This window comes from Melopsittacus undulatus, chromosome 23, assembly GCF_012275295.1.
Source record: "Melopsittacus undulatus isolate bMelUnd1 chromosome 23, bMelUnd1.mat.Z, whole genome shotgun sequence".
Taxonomy (NCBI): Eukaryota; Metazoa; Chordata; class Aves; order Psittaciformes; family Psittaculidae; genus Melopsittacus; species Melopsittacus undulatus.
In genome coordinates, this window is record NC_047549.1 from 693,263 (window position 1) to 714,960 (window position 21,698).

General features: G+C 60.0%; 1 protein-coding gene across 8 annotated transcripts; it reads right to left on the reverse strand.

The window, feature by feature from the left end:
- Positions 1–2,089: 2,089 nt before the first annotated feature.
- On the reverse strand, positions 2,090–20,332 carry SMARCA4 (SWI/SNF related BAF chromatin remodeling complex subunit ATPase 4). Of its 8 annotated transcripts, none has more exons than XM_034071929.1 (36): positions 20,289–20,332; positions 19,307–19,366; positions 18,493–18,835; positions 18,278–18,410; positions 17,446–17,838; positions 17,124–17,222; positions 16,046–16,304; positions 15,596–15,722; positions 15,340–15,513; positions 14,497–14,670; positions 14,255–14,422; positions 13,707–13,757; positions 13,475–13,605; positions 13,215–13,272; positions 13,013–13,131; positions 12,792–12,942; positions 12,547–12,710; positions 12,381–12,447; positions 12,141–12,251; positions 11,606–11,848; positions 11,299–11,412; positions 11,100–11,207; positions 10,574–10,660; positions 9,909–9,955; positions 9,654–9,820; positions 8,827–8,990; positions 7,255–7,482; positions 6,771–6,869; positions 6,390–6,467; positions 5,750–5,968; positions 4,530–4,804; positions 4,347–4,452; positions 3,659–3,760; positions 3,149–3,281; positions 2,923–3,062; positions 2,090–2,197 (listed from the first exon to the last, which is right to left on the reverse strand). In XM_034071929.1, exons 3-36 carry the CDS (start codon positions 18,712–18,714, stop codon positions 2,165–2,167), a joined length of 4,944 nt encoding a protein of 1,647 aa, XP_033927820.1. In that variant the 5' UTR covers positions 18,715–18,835; positions 19,307–19,366; positions 20,289–20,332; the 3' UTR covers positions 2,090–2,164. The 8 variants fall into 8 exon arrangements, with proteins under 8 accessions (XP_033927820.1, XP_033927819.1, XP_033927818.1 ...); XM_034071928.1 differs by having other exon boundaries at positions 4,347–4,455; XM_034071927.1 differs by having other exon boundaries at positions 5,741–5,968.
- Between the last annotated feature and the right edge of the window lie 1,366 nt (positions 20,333–21,698).

Genomic DNA, 21,698 nt, shown 5'->3' on the forward strand with positions numbered 1-21,698 from the left:
CACATACATGGCACACAGGACACGGTATGTGGTACATGGCCCATGGTATGTGTACATGGTACAAGGCACATGGCGCACACAACAGGATGCACAGCACACGCATGGCACACACATGGCACATATGATGTGTAGCATAGAGTACATGGCCCATGGTATGGGGTACATCATACAAGGCACATGGTACATAACACAACACATGATACATGACACACGCATGACACATGTTACACACAACATATAGCACACATGACACATAGCACATATATGACACACAGAACATGCATGACACGACACACAACACACCGCACACACATTACATGCATAGCACACACATGACACATGACACACACAGAGCACACAGCACCAGCTACAGTTTCCCAGCCCCATTCCCAGTTTTCCATCCCCATTCCCAGTTCTCCATCCCCATTCCCAGTTTCCCATCCCCATTCCCAGTTTTCCATCCCCATTCCCAGTTCTCCATCCCCATTCCCAGTTTTCCATCCCCATTCCCAGTTTCCCATCCCCATTCCCAGTTTTCCATCCCCATTCCCAGTTTCCCATCCCCATTCCCAGTTTTCCATCCCCATTCCCAGTTTCCCATCCCCATTTCCTGGTTTCCCATCCCCATTCCATGTGTTCTCATCCCCATTCCCAGTTTTCCAGCCCCATTCCCAGTTTTCCAGCCCCATTCCCAGTTTCCCATCCCCATTCCATGTGTTCCCAGCCCCATTCCCGGTGCCAGCCCCACCCGCAGCCGCGGTGGGCGTGGCCAACCTCGCCCTGCCGGGCGCGCCGCTCTCCCATTGGCCAGCGGGGCGTTTCCCCGCCGGGTGGCCAGTCCCCTCCTCAGCCAATCACAAGCGCGTCCGCCACAGGGCGGGGCGTGGCGCGGGCCGTGATTGGCCCTCGGCGGCGCCCAGGGGGCGGGACCGCGCTCCTTTAACCCCGCCCACCGGCCCCTCCCTCCGCCCGCACCATGAGGGGCTCCCGGTGAACGGCGCCGGTTCCGCCCCCCCCAAACCGGACCGGGGGGGGGGGGGGAGGGGTCAGACCACGTGGTCCTGCCGAGCCCCGGTGCATCCGGATGCCCCCGGTGCCCCCCCCGATGGGGACTCCCGTTCCCCCCCCCCAACACCCCCGGTTCCGGTCCCGGTGCCCCCCCCCCGCCCCCCCCCGTTACCTGCTCCCGGTGCCGCTGCAGTCCCGAGCAGGCGCAGAAGAAGCAGCGCGGCCGCCGCCGGACCCATCCCGGAGCCGGGATCGGGAACGGGAATGGGAACGGGATCAGGACCGGAGCCGGGATCAGGAATGGGATCGGGATGGGGATCAGGACCGGAGCAGGGATCGGGATGGGAACGGGACGGGAGCGGGTTCACGATCGCGGCTCCGGTCCCATTTCAAGGGCAGCGCGGGGGGGGAGGAGCCTCGCGTGGGGTGATTTGAAACGGGAATACGTCACCGGGGGGGGCGGGGCCGGGCGGAGACACCGGCACGAGACCACCCCCACCCCCTTCATAGACCCCCATAGAACCCCATGGACCCCCGTCCCCTTCATAGACCCCATTGAAACCCCATGGACCCCCCCATGGACCCCCCCGTCCCCTTTATAGACCCACATTGAGCCCCCATAGAAACCCCATGGACCCCCCATCCCCTTCATAGACCCCATTGAAACCCCATGGACCCCCCCATGGACCCCCCCATCCCCTTTATAGACCCCCATTGACACCCCATAGAAACCCCATGGACCCCCCATCCCCTTCATAGACCCACATTGAGCCCCCATAGAAACCCCATGGACCCCCCCATGGACCCCCCCGTCCCCTTTATAAACCCCCATTGATCCCCATAGAACCCCCCCCATGACCCCCCCCCATCCCCATCAATTACATTGATTTCCTCTTAGCTTCCTTTATTACCGCTCCAAATCCAGTGACAGCGACAGGCGCCGGGGGGGGGGGGGGGGGGGGGGGGGGGGGGCACCATTGGGGGGGTCCATGGGGGGTGTACCATGGGGGGGGGGGGGCACTGGGCTGTATAAATATGGAGGGTTCATAGAGAGCGCTACGGGGGGGGGTTGGGTTTGGGGGGGGATATGGGGCTGGGGGGGGGGCACAGACATGGACGGTGCCAGGGCCGTGGAATGTGGGGGTCGGACTCCTCCTCAGTCCTCCTCAGTGCCGCTGCCGGAGCGATCCTGTGGGGAGCACAGGGATGAGGATGGGGGGGCAGGAGGGGGTGGGGGGCAGGAGGTGGATGTGGGGCAGGAGGGGAGGGGGTAGGAGGGGGTGGTTGTGGGGCAGGAGGCGCTTGTGGGGCAGGAGGAGGTGGTTGTGGGGCAGGAGGTGGCTGTGGGGCAGGAGGTGGTTCTGGGGCAGGAGGTGGATGTGGGGCAGAGGTGGTTGTGGGGCAGGAGGTGGTTGTGGGGCAGGAGGTGGTTGTGGGGCAGGAGGAGATGGTTGTGGGGCAGGAGGCGATTATGGGGCAGGAGGTGGATGTGGGGCAGGAGGCAGTTGTGGGGCAGGAAGCAGTTGTGGGGCAGGAGGTGGTTTTGGGGCAGGAGGTGGCTGTGGGGCAGGAGGTGGATGTGGGGCAGGAGGGGGATGTGGGGCAGGAGGGGGATGTGGGGCAGGAGGCAGTTGTGGGGTAGGAAGCAGCTATGGGGCAGGAGATTGTTGTGGGGCAGGATGCGGTTGTGGGGCAGGAGGTGGCCGTGGGGCAAGAGGCAGTTGTGGGGCAGGAAGCAGCTGTGGGACAGGAGGTGGTTGTGGGGCAGGTGGTTGTGGGGCAGGAAGCAGTTATGGGGCAGGGGCAGTTGTGGGGCAGGAGGTGGCTATGGGGCAGGAAGCAGTTGTGGGGCAGGAGGTGGCTATGGGGCAGGAGGTGGCTATGGGGCAGGGGATGGTTCTGGGTCTCCCTTACCTCCTCCTGCTCCTCGTCGCTGTCATCGTCGCTCACCACGGGCTTGGCTCGGGCGCTGCGGCTCGTGCGCCGTCGGCCTTTGCCGCGCTCTGGAGCCTTCTCCTTGCGGCCCAGTTTGATCTTCACCTTCACCGAGCGCGCTGCAGGCACAGGGGGAGGATGATGATGGTGATGGGGGGGGGGGGGGGGGTAAGGGGGGATGGGATGTCCCCATTGGGTCCCTCACACTCGGACTCGGAGCCTTCCTCTTCACCCTCCTCCTCCTCGTCGCTGTCGTCACCATCACTCTCCTCCTCCTTCTCGATCTTCTGCCGCACGCTGGTGAACACTGACTGCAGCACGATGGAGTCCTCGTAGATCTGGGGGGATGGGGACGGAGCCGGTGAGGCCGCGGTGAGGCCGGGTATGGGATGTGGTGTCCACCACCAACACCACCACCGACACCACCAACACCACCACCGACACCACCACCACCATCACCACCACCACCGACACCATCACCAACACCACCACCAACACCACCACCGACACCATCACCAACACCACCACCAACACCACCACCGACACCATCACCAACACCACCACCAACACCACCACCGACACCATCACCACCAACACCATCACCACCACCACCGACACCATCACCACCACCACTGACACCACCACCACCGACACCATCACCACCACCACCAACACCAACACCACCACCGACACCAGCACCACCACCACCACTCACCAGGGAGCCCTCGAGGTTGAAGGTCTGTGCGTTCTGGCACAGCAGCATCACATCCTTCTCCAGGTCGTTGAGGCTCCGGTACTTGTGGTTGCGGATGCGCTCCTGGTGGAGGGGAAGGGGTCATGGGCTTGGCCAATGCCAATGGGTGCAACCCAAAGCCAATGGGTGCAACCCAACAGCAATGGGCACAAACCAAAGCCAACAGGCACAACCCAATCCCAACAGGCACAACTCAATGCCAAAGGGCACAACCCAAAGCCAATGGGCAGAACCCAACAGCAATTGCTACAAACCAAAGCCAATGCGTACAACCCAACACCAGTGGGCACAACCCAATGCCAATGGGCACAACCCAACGCCACAGGGCAGAAATCAACAGCAATGGCTACAAACAAAACCCAATTGGCACAACCCAACACCATCGGGTACAACCCAACAGCAATGGCTACAAACCAATGCCAATGGGTACAACCCAATCCCAACAGGCAGAACCCAACACCAATGGGCACAACCCAAAGCCAATGGGCACAACCCAACACCAACGGGTATAACCCAACCGCAATGGCTACAACCCAATCCCAATGGGCACAACCCATCACCGTGGTTTGCCTGCCCCCCACCCCATCATCACTGTGGCCACATCCATCGGCCCCCAGAGCCACCGTTGCCGGCACATCACCACCGGTACCTTGATCTTCTTGAAGTCCACAGGCTTGCGGATGAGCTCATAGTACTCAGGCAGCTCCTTGCGGGATGGCAGCTGGATGAAGACCTCACTGAGCTGCCGTCCACTGCTGCTGCAAAGAGACACCACATGGCACCACCGGCACCACCACCGGCACCACCACCAGGCCCAGGTGATGCCTCCTACCTGTCCTTGTACTTGATAACAGCATCCACAATCTTCTTCATCTTCTTGGTGAGGTTTGGGGGGTTTGGTGAGAGCTTCTCAGCCGGCGGCCGCCCGCGTTTCTTCTGCTTCTTGCTCTCCTCGTCCTTGTCGCGGCTGCGGGTGCTGGTGCTGCCGGCGCTGCCGCCGGCGCCCGCGGTGCCGGAGCCCACGTCCGGCTCCCGTTTCCGCTTCCGGGAGGATTTCTTTTGGCGAACTTCCTCCTCGATCTCCTCCAATGTCCCCTCCTCGATGGCCTGTGTGGGATGGGGCCGGTAGTGTGGGGATGGCACTGAGCCCAACCGGTGCTGACCGCGGTGCCGCGCGGGTGCTGGCATGGGGGGGCAGGAAGGGCCCTCGCCGGGGGGTTATTATGGGATGGGGAGAAAGGAGCTGGCAATAAGGGGGTTGGGGAGTCACCATCACATCTCCCTGCTGCTGCTCAGAGCAGCCCCTGGTTATGGCACAGCCTGTGTCTGGCTATGGCACAGCCCCATTTCTGGTTATGGCACACAGCTCCATGCCTCCTTATGGCAGAGCCCCATGCTGGGATATGGCAGAGCCCCGTGCATGGCTATGGCAGAGCCCCGTGCCTGGCTATGGCAGAGCCCCGTTTCTGGTTATGGCACACAGCTCCATGACTGGCTATGGCAGAGCCATGTGCCCGGCTATGGCACACATCTCCATGCCTGGCTATGGGACAGCTCTGTGCCCAGCTATGGCACACAGCTCCATGCCTGGCTATGGCACACATCTCTGTGCCTGGCTATGGGACAGCTCTGTGACTGGCTATGGCACACAGCTCCACACCTGGCTATGGCAGAGCTCTGTGTCTGGCTATGGGACAGCTCTGTGACTGGCTATGGCACAGCCCCATGCCTGGCTATGGCATAGCCATGTGCCCGGCTATGGCACACATCTCCATGCCTGGCTATGGGACAGCTCTGTGCCCAGCTATGGCACACAGCTCCATGCCTGGCTATGGCACACATCTCTGTGCCTGGCTATGGCACAGCTGTCTGGCTATGGCACAGCTCTGTGCCCAGCTATGCCACACACCTCCACACCTATCTACATCCCAGCTCCGTGCCGCAGCACCACGCACACAGGCAGGGTTTTGGTGATGTTCCCAGCCCAGGCCGGTGGTCCCGGGGCCCGCGGCAGTGAGAAGCCATTGCAGAACGATGCTGTACCATGTATACCTTGAGCCACTGCTTCTCGGTCAGCGAGTCGCTGTAATCCACCTCCTTGCGGTGCCGGGAGCCGCGGCCGAACATCTTCTCCTCCTCTTCCTCGCAGGTCAAGCGCTCGACCTCAGCATCGTCCTTGATGATCCAGGATGGGAGCTCATCCTCCTCCATCAGCCGCGGTTTGCGCTTGGGGTTCCGAGCCTCCTCGCGCCGCCGGTCCAGGTCCATGCGCTGCAATGAGAGGCTCAGCCATGGAGCATCCGATGGGGATGTGGTGATGCCGGGGTGGGGGTGTCACGGTGGGGGCACCCCTATGGTGCTGCCAGCGCCGGGGCTCTGCTCTGCACCAGCTTCAGTGCTGGCAATGGATGCCGTCACTAAGGGATTGCCCAAAGGATGCTCCACGCTGGGATCCCTGCATCCCAAGGAGCTTTTCCTCCTCATCCCATCACCAAGGGATGGTTTTGGGTAGGAAACCGGCTTTTAGGCTCTGGTTCAGCCTCATCTCCTCCTCCCCACGGCCCCTTCCTCCTGCTCCCCACGAGCTCATCCCTTACCGGAGCCGGCATCAATCCTGGTTTTACCTCCTGGCTCGCGGGTTTTAGGCGACACCACAGGCCCCATCCTGCACCTCCACCTGCTCCGTGCTCACCATGAAGAGGTCGAACTCCTCCTCGTGCCGGGCGATCATCTGGTTGACGGTCTCATCGTCGGGGACCTCATCTTCCTCCTGTGGAGATGGAGACGGCGGCGGCTGAGGGGCGAGCGCCGGCACAACCATCACCCGGTGCACCCCCCCGGCAGCGCTAGCACCCGACGCGTGGGGCCACGGGGCAAGGGTATGGCAAAGGGGGGGGCTCGTGTGTGCGTGTTTGCCGTGCTCTGCATTGCTCCCTATGGGGGGAACGGGATGCGGGGGGGGCTCAATTGGTTCCTCCCTGTTTACCACGGTGCCAAGAGCACCGGCGGCGCTGGCGCCGTGCGGTGAAGGCCGAGGATTGAATGGGCGTGGAGACTGAACAACCCCTCTCACCTTTAGAGGTGGTTCCTCCAACTCAGCGGCCAGGCACAGGGTGGAGGCAGTGTGGGGGAAGCTGCCACTGCCACTGCCGCTGCCCGCGCTGTATCTGTTCTGTGGATAAATAGAGGACTTCAGTCTCCAGGGCTGTCAATCCGGCTCCTCTCACCGACGCGACCCAGGGGGGGACCCCTCTCTACCATGGGGAGGGGGGGGCAGGAAGGGACCTTAAGGCTCAGCTCGTTCCGACCCCCTGCGGCACTGCCGGAGCCTGAGATCTAACACTTCCTTATGGAGTGTGGTTGGGGTTGGAAGGGAGATGGGAACCCATCCGGTTCCAACCCCCGCCACGGGCAGGGACCCCTTGCACCAGAGCAGGGTGCTCCGTGGCCCCGTCCAACCGCGGCATTGAGCGCTGCCGAGGATGGAGGGGGACCTCCTGCATGCCCCGAGCCGCGTGTGGAGCCCCCCATGGCCGGGAATCAGCGGAGCCCCATACCTCGTCCTGCTCCTCGTGCTCCAGGATGGCCTGCAGGAAGGCTCGGCGCTCGTGGCTCGAGGACTTCTGGTCGAACATGCCGGCCTGGATCACCTTCTGGTCCACGTTGAGCTTGTACTTGGCCGCAGCCAGGATCTTCTCCTCCACGCTGTTGACGGTGCAGAGACGCAGGACACGGACCTCATTCTGCTGCCCGATGCGGTGAGCTCGGTCCTGGGCCTGTAGGTCCTGCCAGGTGACAAACACGGGGTCAAGGTCTCGGGAGCATCCACACGGAGTCCATCCGGCGCTGGTGTCCGATGGTTGCGGTGGTGCCGGGCCCATTGATGGCAGTGATATGGTGGTGGATGGGGATGGAGCAAGGATGGGGATGGATGGAGGGATGTGGCTGGGTCTTCATCGCCAGCACCGGGTGCTTGTCACACAGAGAGGGGCTGATGCTTGAGGGCTCCTCAAGGAGCCGGTGTCTCCATTTGCTTTGTGTGGGTTTTGGTTGCTCTGGTTACTCGGTTGGGGTTCTGGGGGTTGCTCAGTTGGGTTTGGGTTGGATTTGGTTGGGTTTGGGTTGGATCCAGGTCAATTTGGTTGATTTTGGGTGCGTTTGTCTCATGTTAGTTTTGAGCCGGTTTGGTTGATGGTGGTGGGTTGGTTGGTGGTTTCTGGTGGGGCGGTTGGCTGTTGGTGTTGGTTTGGTTGGTTGTTGGTTGGTTGTGGGTTGGCTGTTGGTGTTGGTTTGGTTGGTTGTTGGTTGGTTGTGGGTTGGCTGTTGGTGTTGGGTTGGTTGGTTGGTGACGATGAATTGGTTGGTTGCTGGTTGGTTTTGGGTTGCTTGTTGCTTGGCTGGTGGTTGTTGGCTGTTGGTACTGGGTGGGTTGATTGGTGGTTGTTGGCTGTTGCTGTTGGGTTGGTTGGTTCATGGCTCTTGTTGTTGGGTGGGTTGGTGGTGGTGGGTTGGTTGATTGGTGGTTGTTGGCATTGGGTTGGTTGGTTGGCGGTGGTGGTTGGTTGTTAATGTTGGGTTGGTTGCTGACGTTGGTTTGGTTGTTGTCATTGATTGTTGGTGTTGGTGTCGGCGCTGGTTGTTGGTTGTTAGTATTGGTTGTTGGTGTTGGTTGGTGTTGATGCTGGTTGTTGTTGTTGGGCTGGTTGTTGGGGTTGGGTTGGTTGTTGTTGTTGTTGGGTTGGTTGTTGTTGTTGGGTTGGTTGTTGGGTTGGTTGCTGGGTTTGTTGGTGCTGGTTGTTGGGGTTAGGTTGGTTGTTGGTGTTGGTTGTTGGTGTTGGGTTGGTTGCTGACGTTGGTTTGGTTGTTGTCATTGATTGTTGGTGTTGGCGCTGGTTGTTGGTTGTTAGTATTGGTTGTTGGTGTTGGTTGGTGTTGGTGCTGGTTGTTGGTGTTGGGCTGGTTGTTGGGGTTGGGTTGGTTGTTGTTGTTGTTGGGGTTAGGTTGGTTGTTGGTGTTGGGTTGGTTGTTGGGTTGGTTGCTGGGTTTGTTGGTGCTGGTTGTTGGGGTTAGGTTGGTTGTTGGTGTTGGGTTGGTTGTTGTTGGTGTTGGGTTGGTTGCTGTGCCTGTACCTGGTGAGGGTTCCAGTCGCTGTCGAAGATGATGACGGTGTCAGCTGACTGCAGGTTGAGGCCCAGGCCTCCGGCGCGGGTGCTCAGCAGGAAGATGAAGTACTCGGAGCCAGGCTCATTGAATGTCTTCAGCAGCATCCCCCTGTCCTCAGCCTTCGTGGTCCCTGTGGGCAGAGGGGGGGTTAATCCTGCCCGGAGCAGAGCCGGAGCTCGGGATGGGACTGGGCCTAAGGGGGCAGCAGCCCCAGGGTCTCCCCACGCTGGGAATTGCTCCCTGATGGCACCGGGACATGGGCTCCTGGAGCCGCTCGGGTCTCATTCTGCAGCAGCTCAGGGCTGCTCTGGGCTGGATTGGGATAGAGCCGGCACCATATCCAGGGACTCATTAAGGAGCCCGATCCAAATCTACGGATTCAATATAGAGCCAGCACCAAATCCAGGGACTCATTAAGGAGCCTGAACCAAATCCATGGATTCAATCCAGAGCCAGCACCAAATCAAGGGATTCATTAAGGAGCCGGCATCAAATCCAGGGACTCATTACAGCCCCAGCCCCAAATCCATAGATTCAATACAGACCCAACCCCAAATCCATAGATTCAATACAGACCCAACCCCAAATCCATGGATTCAATACAGCCCCATCCCCAAATCCATGGATTCAATACAGACCCAACCCCACATCCATGGATTCAATACAGCCCCATCCCCAAATCCATGGATTCAATACAGACCCAACCCCACATCCATGCACTCAATACAGCCCCATCCCCATATCCATGCACTCAATACAGGGGCTGTCTCCAGCCCCCTTGGCTGCTCCTCACCATCCAGCCGCAGGTACTTGAAGCCACGATAGGCAAAGTAATCCTCCATGATGGTCATGAGCGAGGTCATCTGGCAGAAGAGCAGCACCTTGTGGTTGGTGGCTCGGAGCTTGGGAAGGATCCGGTCAAGGAGCTCGAACTTCCCAGAGGCACGATACAAATCCAGCCTGGAAGAGTGGGATGGGGATGGATGAAGGGCTCGGGAGCAGGGATCCCATCCTGGCTGCTCTGTGTGGGTCCTGGCACTGCTCTCACCCCTGAACGATGCCTCCTGTGAAGCCCAAGTGCTCGGAGAAGGATTCCTGCAAGTGGGAAGAGGAAGGGATCAGGAGGGAAGCAGGGAGGGATCCTGCTCTGGGATCGCCTCAGGAAGGGACAAGGCTGCTCCCAAAGAGCTCATCCCGATGGGAAGCATCCACTTGGGGTGGTGAAGGAGGCACATGGAGGACAATGCTCTGTGTGTGCCATAGCCACACATCTTGGGTTGCTCCCAGTTGGGTTGGTTCCCCACTGGGTTGATCCCTCATTGGGTTTATCCCAGTTGGGTTGATCCCCCATTGGGTTGATCCCAGTTGAATTGATCCCAGTTGGGTTGGTCCCCCATTGGGTTTATGACCCATTGGGTTGATCCCAGTTGGGTCGATTCCAGTTGGGTTTATGACCCATTGGGTTGCTCCCCATTGGCTTTATGACCTGCTGGGTTGATCTCCCATTGGGTTTATCCCAGTTGGGTTTATCCCAGTTGGGTTGATCCCAGTTGGGTTTATGACCCATTGGGTTGATCCCAGTTGGGTTTATGACCCATTGGGTTGATCCCAGTTGGGTTGATCCCAACTGTGAGGATCCCTACATAAGAACACATGGCACAGTTCTCCAGTTTCCCAGAGCGTATCCCCCCATTCCCAGTATTCCCACATTACCTCAATGTGCTGGAACATGTAGGGGTGGTTGCAGATCTTCCTCAGCTGCATGATGGTGTTCATGAGGGTCTTGGTGCCTCCTTTACCCTGTGCCAAGGAAATGGACAATCACACATCCCCCTTCCCAAAGGAACATTCCGGAAGCCCTAAGCCGGAATTCCCACTTTCTGATGGCTTTGGAGCCCTTTCCCTTATCAAAGCAGGGTATCACACTGGTGGTGACCCACAGGAGCCGGAGCAGGCATCCCAAAACAGGGATGGAGGCATTCCCACCCATCCCGAAACAGGGATGGAGGCATTCCCACCCATCCCGAAACAGGGATGGCACATTCCCACCCATCCTGAAACAGGGATAGTGGCATTCCCACCCATCCCAAAACAGGGATGGTGCATTCCCACCCATCCCGAAACAGGGATGGTGCATTCCCACCCATCCCAAAACAGGGATGGCACATTCCCACCCATCCCAAAACAGGGATGGTGCATTCCCACCCATCCCAAAACAGGGATGCTCCCGTATCCCGACCTTCTTGTCCTTCTCGGAGCCATCGGTGAGGAGCACACCCTTGGCCTGCATGTGCCTGTAGAGCACGCGCTGTAGGGCTGACATATCACACTTGATCACATATTCCACCTATGGGGAAGCAGGGAGGGCTCAATCCCGGCCGGCACAGGGATGGGATTCCCATAGGATCCCTATGGGATGGGGATCTTCTTCCCATCACCTTCTCAGGCAGCTGTGCCTCCACTTCCTTCTTGAGGCGGCGCAGCAGGAAGGGCCTCAGCACCTTGTGCAGGCGCCGGATGATCAGGATGGTCTCCTCCTCATTCAGGTCCACCTGTGGGACAGAGGGGCCGTCGCCAAAGGGATGCTCTTCCCATAGGATAACCCCCCTAAGGATCTGGCGACACCACAAGTGATCCCCCCACCTCCCATTTCCTCCCTCAACCCCATCCCAAAGGCAGGATGCTCCCCCTGAAGGCTGCATGGGGGGTATGGAGGAGCCCATCACCGCGGCCTCGGGGCTGTACCTTCTCCCCCGTCATGGCAAAGGGGGCATTGAACCACTGCTCGAAGGTGCTGCAGCTCTTGAAAATGGTGGGAAGCAGGAAGTTGAGCAGGGCCCAGAGCTCGGGCAGCTTGTTCTGCAGGGGGGTCCCGGTGAGCAACAGGCGGCGTGGGGCCACGTAGTGGGTGTTGAGGACCTGGGTCAGCTTGCAGTGGTGGTTCTTCATGCGGTGACCCTCGTCCACGATCATGTACTTCCAGCGGATCTATGGGGAGAAGGGATACCCCTGAACTGGGAGCCAGCACTGGTGCTGGTACCGGCACTGGGCCAATGGGGAGCATCAAAGGGGCTTTTAGTGCGTGCTGCTTCATGGTGAACCCAACCCATGGACATCCCCCACTGTTCATCTTCATGCCATGGGGTTGGGATAGAGCAATCACTGCCCATTGGTTCTACTGAGCATTCCTCACCCCACACATTGATTAAAGCCATAGAATGGGAGAATCCCAAAGGAAAAAGCACTGGAGATAAGGGGGTTTCTCCTGCTCCTGCCCCACCTTGGCCAGGATGTGCTTGTCCTTGATGATGTACTCGTAGGTGGTGAGCAGGACGTTGAACTTGCCACTGCGGAGCTGGGGCACGAAGGCTCGTCTGGCTGCTGGGGAGCCCTGCAGAGGCAATTCCCAATGGGAATGGGGCTCAGGGATCCCATGGGATGAGGGAAATGGGGATGGGATCACCTCGGAGACCCATGGGATGAGGGAAATGAAGCATAGGAGCAGCCTGATTGCACTTACCTTGTATGAGACCTTCACCACAGAAGGAGCCCACTTGTCAAACTCATAGGCCCAATTGGACAGAGTTCTGGGGGGAAAAGCAACAGATTTGGTCAAATGGGTCCCGGTGCCATGGGAAGCCCCCAGTGCCATAGCCTGGCCAAGCAGGGAAGCCCCCGGTGCCTACGAGAGGGGGACGATGATGAGGAAGGGCCCATTGATGCGCTTGTGCTCCATGAGGTACGTGATGAGAGCGATGGTCTGGATGGTCTTGCCCAGCCCCATCTCGTCAGCCAGGATGCCATTGAGGTTGTTGTTGTACAGGGACACCAACCACTCCAGCCCCTTGATCTAGGGGGGAAAACAGGCATGGAAAGGTGGGAAGGAGCCGGCTGATGCCGGATGATCCCATTGGATTCCTCCCATCCCTACCTGGTACTGCTTGAGGACACCATTGACCATGAGCGTGGATTGCTTGTCCACCCGCTCGGTGACGGCGTGTGCCACGGCATAGTAGGACTGCAGGCCCCGTGCCAGTGCCTGCGACACCCCATACTCATCATCCACATCCTGCTTGGCATTCCTATGTGGGAGAAGGTGGGATGAGCAATGGGATCCCTATGGATGGATCCGGCCGCTGGGGAAGGACTCACTCAATGATGTGCCTGGCGTCCACCTCGGAGACGTCGTCGCTGTCGGGATCTGGGATCTTCTTCTTCTCCTCCACGGGCAGTGTGGGCTGGGCTGGCTGGGGCTGCTCCTCCTCCTCCTCCTGTGGGACATGGGGTCCTGAGCATCATTCCCTATTCCAGGCCACATTCCCATGGGATACACTGCGTTGGGGGGGGTCCTCACCTCCTCTTCCTCTTCGGAGCCGCTCTCCTCGCTGTCGGAGCGTGGAGCCACCTCATACCTGGGGCAGTGCAAGCAGGGTCATTGCAGGGGACCAATCCCTCCCATTCCAGCTCCAGTTACCACCAGCACCATCCAGATCCCCATAAAACACCACTTCATCCCCCCCTTCATGCATCCCATTGGGAATGCAGCCCCCTCCAACCCCCTCCAAGCCTTTGCCCATGGTCTTTCCATTGGCATTCCCATTGCCAGGCACTGACCCCGGGTTCATCTCCAGCCATGCCTCCAGCTGCCCAGCCTTGGGCGCGTCGGTGCCGGTCAGGATCTTCCCACTCTCCACATGGATCACTTTGACTGGGAGGTCGCTCATTTGGCTCGTCTCATCCAATGGCTGCAGGGCCAAAGCAGGAGGATGGTTTGAGCCAGGCTTTGGCTCCGCAGATCCCAATGGATCCGCACCGGGATCAGGCACGGAGCCGGATCCGGCCTCACCTCCCCATCCGGGCCGATGGCTGGAGGCTGCCCCTCTGCATTCTCTGCCTTCTGTGGGAGGAAGAGGAGGGTTGGGAGTGATGGCACCAAGCAGGCACCAAACCCTGTGTGCTCTGTGCCAAACCCACCCCGAGCAATGGCACCAAAGCAGGCACCAACCCTGTGTGCTCTGTGCCAAACCCACCCCAAGCAATGGCACCAAGTAGGCACCAACCCTGTGTGCTCTGTGCCAAACCCACCCCAAGCAATGGCACCAAAGCAAACACCAACCCCTGTGTGCTCTGTACCAAACCCACCCTGAGCAATGGCACCAACCCCTGTACCAAACCCACCCCAAGCAATGGCACCAAAGCAGGCACCAACCCCTGTGCCAAACCCACCCTAAGCAATGGCACCAACCCCTGTGCCAAACCCACCCCGAGCAATGGCACCAAAGCAGACACCAACCCCTGTACCAAACCCACCCCAAGCAATGGCACCAAAGCAAGCACCAAACCCTGTACCAAACCCACCCCAAACAATGGCACCAACCCCTGTACCAAACCCACCTTCTTCTTCTTCTTCTTCTTCTTCTCCTTGGCCACCTGAGCAGCCTTGTGCTGCCGCACCAGCTCCGTCAGGTTGGCCACGTACTCATCCGTCTGCTGCAGCAGGTAAGCCAAGCGCTTGTCCTTCTTCTGGTCGATGAGCTTGCGGTAACCTTCCTCATCCTCAGCCTGCGGGAGAGGATGGTGAGCCCATCACCAGCACCAACCCCACCAAACCCCATCCCATCCCATGCCATGGGTACCATGAGGCGCCGCATCCGCTCCTTCTCGATGCGCTCGTTCTCCTTCTTCTGCTCGCGCTCGGTGTTGGCATGGTAAGTGGCCACAGCCTTGGTCAGCTTCTGGATCTTGCCGCTCACCGAGCGGTGGTATTCCTTGAAGTCCTTGGCGTGCTGCAGGATGCTGTTGAGGTATTCCTGTGGGGATGGGAGCGTGGAGGGCAGGTGTGGGCATAGAGACTGAACCAGGAGCCCAACCAGGAGCCCAGAGCCTCAACCAGGAGCCCCAACCAGGAGCCAGAGCCTGAACCAGGAGCCAGAGCCTGTACCAGGAGCCCAGAGCCTGAACCAGGAACCCAGAGCCCCAACCAGGAGCCCCAACCAGGAGCACAGAGCCTGAATCAAGAGCCCAGAGCCTGAACCAGGAGCCTGAACCAGGAGCCCAGAGCCTCAACCAGGAGCCAGAGCCTGAACCAGGAGCCCAGAGCCTGAACCAGGAGCCCAAACCAGGAGCCAGAGCCTGAACCAGGAGCCAGAGCCTGAACCAGGAGCCCAGAGCCTGAACCAGGAGCCCAGAGCCTGAACCAGGAGCCAGAGCCTGAACCAGGAGCCCAGAGCCTGAACCAGGAGCACAGAGCCCAAACCAGGAGCCTGAACCAGGAGCCCAGAACCTGAACCAGGAGCCCAGAGCCTGAACCAGGAGCCCAGAACCTGAACCAGGAGCCCAGAACCTGAACCAGGAGCCAGAGCCTGAACCAGGAGCCCAGAGCCTGAACCAGGAGCCCAGAACCTGAACCAGGAGCCCAGAGCCTGAACCAGGAGCCAGAGCCTGAACCAGGAGCCCAGAGGCCCAACCACGACCCCAACCTGGTGCTTCTGGCGCCGCTTCCTCTCCTGCTCAATCTTCTGCTGCTTCTCCAGCTTCTCAGTGATCCGTGCCTCGCGCAGGGACTGCCTCTTGCTCCTCTTGTAGGCCTTGGCATTGAGCGCGGTCTCCAGCGCCGTGTCGCGCCGCATGCACACCACCACCTCCTGCCGCAGCTGTGGAGCACCCCATGGGATGGAGCCGTGGGGTTCATCCCATGCTGCACCCCACACACTGCTGGCAGCACCAGAGCCTTACCTGGCGCTGGAAGTTGAGCAGCCTCAGTGCCTTGAGCTCTATGGTGGCTTTGGTGCGCAGGTCACCGGCCAGAGAGCCCGGCAGGTTCTCCAGCTCCTGGATGCGGTGAGCGATGCGGGCCTGGAGCCTGTGGGCACACAGGGAAGGGCTCAGAGCCCTCATTCCTTTGGGATCCCAACCCCGGATCCGGCCCCTGGAGCTCTGGTTTCTCTCTCCATCACCTGCAGCTCCATCCTCCCTCCCCAGCCAAACTCCACCGGGTAACCACAGCTCCCGGCGCTGCCGTTGCTGCTCCATCACCAGCCACACCAAAGCCCCCCTTTGGCACCACCAAAGGCAAGGACCTGCCTCCTGCAGGGCCCTTTCTCCAGCCCCACATCCAAGGCAGCATCCCAAGGGATAGGGATGGGGATTGGGATGGGGATCAGGATGGGGATGCTCGGCACGCACCGGTACTCGCGCTCCTGCAGGATCTCCACCGGGTCCAGCCCTCGGGGTTTCTGGATGGGGGTGATGCGGTTCTGCTTCTGGTGCAGCTGCACCATAGGCGCAGGCTGTGCCGGCTGCCCCGGTGACTGTGTCTGCGGTGGCATCACCGGGGAGGCTGCCGGGGGCACGGCCGGTGGGGCCGGTGACGGCCGCCCCGTGGGCTGGGGGGGGATCAGCTTCTGTGGGGCACTGCTGGGGGCTGCGGCGTTGGCCAAGGGGCCTGTGGGGGCAAATGGGATACAGCGGGAATGATGCGGGACAGGCACAGGATACGGATGGGACACGGGTGGAAAATGCATGAGACATGGATGGGACACGCATGGGACAAGGATAGGACATGGGAGGGACACAGATAGGAAACATATGGGACACACATGGGACACATGTGGGACATGGATGAGACATGGATGGGACACACATGGAACACAGATGGGACATACATGGGACAAGGATGGGACATGGGTGGGACACAGATGGAAAACACATGGGACACAGATAGGACACACGTGCAACATGGATGGGACATGCATAAGACATGGATGGGACACGGATGGGACATGCATGGGATATGCATGGGATGTGGGTGAGACACAGATGGAACTCACATGGGACATGGATGGGACACACGTGGAACACGGATGAGACATACATGGGACATGGATGGGACACACGTGGGACACAGATCAGAAACACATAGAACACAGATGGGACACACGTGGGAGAAGAATGGGACATGCATGGGACACACATGGTACACACATGGGACACACATGAGACACAGATGGGACATACGTAGGACATAGATGGAACACACATGGGACATGGATGGGACACACGTGGAACACGGATGAGACATACATGGGACAAGGATGGTACACACACGGGACACGCATGGGACACACATGGGACATGCACTGGAGCACACCCAGGGCCTGCTCCAGCTCCACGGGCAGAGCTCAGCCCCCATTCCAAGGGGGATAACCTGGGAATGCCATCACTGCAGCCCCCAATGGGCTCCGGTGCTGGTTCATGGCCTCACCTTCTGGCCAGGGCTTGGGGGGGCCCCCGGGCGGCTGCCCTGGCATCCCAGGGGGGACTCCTGAGGGTCCAGGTGGGGGCATGTTGGGTCCTCCCATACCTGGAACAGAGAGAACCTTGGTTAGGGCTCAAGCAGAACAAGGGGAAGCTCAGGCTGGAGATGGGAAGCACTTCCCTGGGAAGGGCTGGGACACTGGGATGGGTCCCATGGAGCAGATCCGGATGCCCCATCCCTGGCATCATCCAAAGCCAGGCTGGAGCACCCAGCTCCATGCAAAGGGGGGGGTCCGACGCATCCCACCCCATTCCCTGCCCACACTCACCATGAGCTCTGCTGTAGTTGGGAGGTGTGGGGCCAGCTCCAGGCCCTTGCACTTGGCCTTGCACCGGCCCCGTGCCGGCCACGGCAGGCGGTGGCAGAGTGGCCATGGGCTGCTGCAGGCCTGGCACCGGCCGCTTGCCCTGCACAGCCATCTGCAGGTGCTCGGGCAACGGTTGCCCCCGCGCCAGCATCTTGTATGCCATGATCTGGGCACGGAGCTGATGGAGCTGGTTCTGGTTGAAGGGGGTCGGGCCCCGGCTCTGCTGCCCCCCACCCAGGGCTTGTGGGTCGGCCCCATCCAGTGGCCCCGTGGCCATGGTGGCGGCTGAGGAGGGGCCGTTGGCTGGCACCGGGCTGGAAGCGTGGTCAGAGCCGCCGAGAGGTGATGGGTACCCTGGAAAAGAGGGAGGTCAGGGGTGGGAATGGAGGAGAAGCCTCCACCCCATCCCCATATGGTGGAGATGGAGATGGGAAGCTCTGGAGGGCTTCATCCGACCCCAAAATCATGGATCTGGGAAGGATGGGAGTGAATAAAGGAGTTGCTGGAGCCCTTCTTGTGCAGAGGGAAAACAACCCCCCAGGATCATGGATCTGGGGATGGATGTGAGCAGGAATCCCCCTCCCTCATGCAGGCAGGGAATGAACACCCCAATTCCTTATGGGAACACTGTGTCCCCCTCCACCTCCTCAGCACAGAGACTGGGCCATGCAGAGGGGCATTGACACCATTCCCTGCTCCTTTCCCTATCCCCCTACTCATTTCCCTATCCCATGGGATACATGCACATAGGAAACAGGCTCCAACTCCTATCCAAGGGGCTTCAGACACCAACCTTGGGAATGCTGATCCATGGGGCTGGGGGGAGGCCCCATCCCTGCATGTGCACCCGGCCGCAGCCCCATCCCCTTCATCTGCCCATAGCGAGGGTCCTCACTCAGCCCCTTCTCATGCAGCGGATCCATGGGCTGCGGGTGCACAAGAACAGCACCGGGATCAGATCCCAGTATTCCCAGTGCTCCCAGTGCCGGATCCCAGTGCTGGCCTCACCTTGTGGAGCTGGTGCAGGTTGTCCTGAGCGTAGCCTGTGGGGCCCTGTGGGGGCAGTGGGTGCCCAGCAGAGGGGGGGCCAGGGCTGGGGCCCATCATGCTGTGAGCAGAGCCAGGAGAGGGGCCGGGGCTGGGGCCCAGCATGGCCCCGGGTGAGGGTCCTGGACCTGGGGAGGGTCCCGGCCGTGGTGTCCCTCCCATAGGGGGGTCCGGAGTGGACATGGTCAGGGATGGGATAATGGAGCTGTCACCAATGGGATAACGGAGGCGTCAGTGCAGGGACACTGGAGTTCTCAATGCCAGGCTAATGGAGCCGTCAGTGCCAGGACACCGGAGCCGTGACCTATAGGATAACAGAACTGTCACCAATAAGATCATGGAGCCATCACCACTGGGATAATGGAACCATCACCAATGGGATAACGGAGCCATCACCACCGGGATAACGGAGCCATCACCAATGGGATAACGGAGCCATCACCAATGGGATAATGGAGCCATCACCAATGGGATAACGGAACCATCACCAATGGGATAACGGAACCATCACCAATGGGATAACGGAGCCATCACCAATGGGATAACGGAGCCATCACCAATGGGATAACGGAGCCATCACCAATGGGATAACGGAGCCATCACCAATGGGATAATGGAGCCATCACCAATGGGATAATGGAGCCATCACCACTGGGATAACGGAGCCATCACCACCCATTCCCCCCTCAACCCAAGCTCTGCTCTTCTCCTAGGGTTTACCCCTATTCCCAAGCATCCCTCACCATGGGAGGAACTCAGGGATCCTGGCACCCACCTATCCCGGGATATCACATCCACAGATCCCGTCCTGGGGCTCAATCCCAGAGCCTGTGTCCTGCAGGGAAAGAATTCCAGGGTCAGAAGCAGCCCAGGAATGGAACCTGCATCCTCATCCTGATCCTTCCTATTCCCAATCCCTGCCCATCCTGATCCTTCCCTATTCCCAATCCCTTCCTCATCCTGATCCTTCCCTATTCCCAATCCCTGCCCATCCTGATCCTTCCCTATTCCCAATCCCTGCCCATCCTGATCCTTCCCTATTCCCAATCCCTTCCTCATCCTGATCCTTCCCTGTTCCCAATCCCAGCCCCTCCTGATCCTTCCCTGTTCCCAATCCCTTCCTCATCCTGATCCTTCCCTATTCCCGATCCCTGCCCATCCTGATCCTTCCCTGTTCCCGATCCCTGCCCATCCCGATCCTTCCTTCCCCATCTTTCCCTATCCCCTGCACTTTAAGCTGCACAAATCCCTCCCCTGCTCCTATCCTGGAGCAGGAAAACAGGGATTATCCTTGGGAACAGGCTCATTCCCACCCCTGGGGGCTGCTTGTTCCCAATTGGAACGGATGGGATGGGGGGGGGGGCCCCCCCCTATGGACCCCTTCCCATCGGATCCCAATGGATCCCCCCAGGCCTTTGTGCTGGGAAGACGCTGGATCCCTATGGGGCAGGGACAAATCCATTCATTCTGGGGGGGGGGGATGGGATGGGATGGGGGGGGCAGAGGATGCTGAGCCCCAGGGACCCCCCAAAACCAATTGGGGGGGGGGGGGGAGAACAAAGAGAGCCCCGGGAGGGGGATGGGGATTGGGGGGGGAGGGGAATGGGGGGGGGAGTGAGAACTGGGGGGGGGAGGGGAATTCGGTGCCTCTGCCCCCCCCATAGACATGAATGGGGGGGTCCAAAGGGGCCGATGATGGCGCCGGAGGCCGCGGGGACGCGCAGAGCCCCCCCCTCCCCCCCCCGTTCCGCGCTCACCGCTCGGAGCTCCCATCGCCGCCGGTGGGGGGGGGGGGGGGGGGGCTCCACCGGAACCGGAACCGGAGCCTCGGGAGCGGAACCGGAACCGGAACCGGAGCCTCGGGAGCGGAACCGGGTCCGGTGATGGGGGGGGGGGGAACAAAGGAGCCGGCGGAGCCGCCTGAGGGAGCGCGCGCCCGCCGCAGCCCGCGCGTGCGCGCAGCGGCCCGCGCCTCGCCCCGCCCCTCGCCGCCCTCCGGACCAATGGCAGCGCTCGGCCCGCACCCGCCGGCCAATGAGAGGACGGGAAAGGGGGCCCCGCCCAGCGCGGAGGACACGCCCCAGGCTCCCTTCAGCCATTGGAGGGGCCGCGGTAGCCAATAGGAGGAGGGGAGAGGGTCTGGGGCCCCGCCCACTCGGCTCGCGGGGGCCAATGGGAGGCGAGCTCGCGCGATTCCCCCCCCCGCTCGCACGCACCTCCCCCCTCCCCCTCGGCTCGTTCCGCGCGTGCGCAGTGAGAGCGGCACTGCGGCGGAGGGAGGGGCGGGGGGAGAGGGGGGAGAGGAAGGGAAATAATGGGAAATAATGGGAAATAATGGGAAAATAGAGAAAAATGGGGGAAATAATGGGAAATAGGAGGAAAATAAAGAGAAATGGGGGAAATTGGGGAAATAATGGGAAAATAGAGATAAAATAAAGAGAAATGGGGGAAAATGAGGGAAATAATGGGTATATAGAGGAAAAATAGAGAGAAATAGGGGGAAATGAGGGGAAAAGAAGGGAAATTGGGTGGAATAAAGGGAAATGTGGGGAAAATGGGAAGAAACGCAGAAAAATAGGGGGAAATAGAGGGAAATGGAAGGGAAATAGGATGGAATAGAGGGAAATAGAGGGGGAATGAAGGGAAATGGGGAGCAAGAGACACCAGACACGGGGTGAGAGCTCCCGAGACCTTCATTCACCATGAGGATGGAGCCAGGAGGGGGAATGGGATAACCGGGAGCAGTGGCTGGAGATGGGGATGAGCAGGAACCATCCCTGGAAGTGGTCCCAACACATGGGGCAGTGGTGCTGGGAATGGTTGGGCTGGATGGATCCCAACCCATTCATTGCAATGGGGCCGCAGTGACCTCAATGACACCAGTAACACTTGGGCTGGATGGATCCCAACCCATTCATTGCCATAGGGGTGTTATGATGGCATCAGTGGTGCTGGTTATGGTTGGGATGGATGAATCCCAACCCATTCATTGCCATGGGGCCGCAATGACCTCAATGGTGCTGGTTAAGTTTGGGCTGGATGGATCCCAACCCATTCATTGCAATGGGGCTGCAGTGACCTCAATGGTGCTGGGAATAGTTGGGCTGGATAGATCCCAACCCATTCATTGCCATAGGGATGCTATGATGGCCTCAGTGGTGCTGGTT

Bases quoted from the DNA above. Each gene is read 5' to 3' on its own strand.
- SMARCA4 (XM_034071926.1), bottom strand. From the start codon at position 18,714: ATGTCCACTCCGGACCCCCCTATGGGAGGGACACCACGGCCGGGACCC. The intron at 17,223-17,445 runs GTGAGTGTGGGC...TCTCTGTTCCAG, and splicing joins CAACTACAGCAGAGCTCATG to GTATGGGAGGACCCAACATG. The intron at 11,849-12,140 runs GTGGGGCAGGAG...TTCTCCCCATAG, and splicing joins ACAAGCACATCCTGGCCAAG to ATCCGCTGGAAGTACATGAT.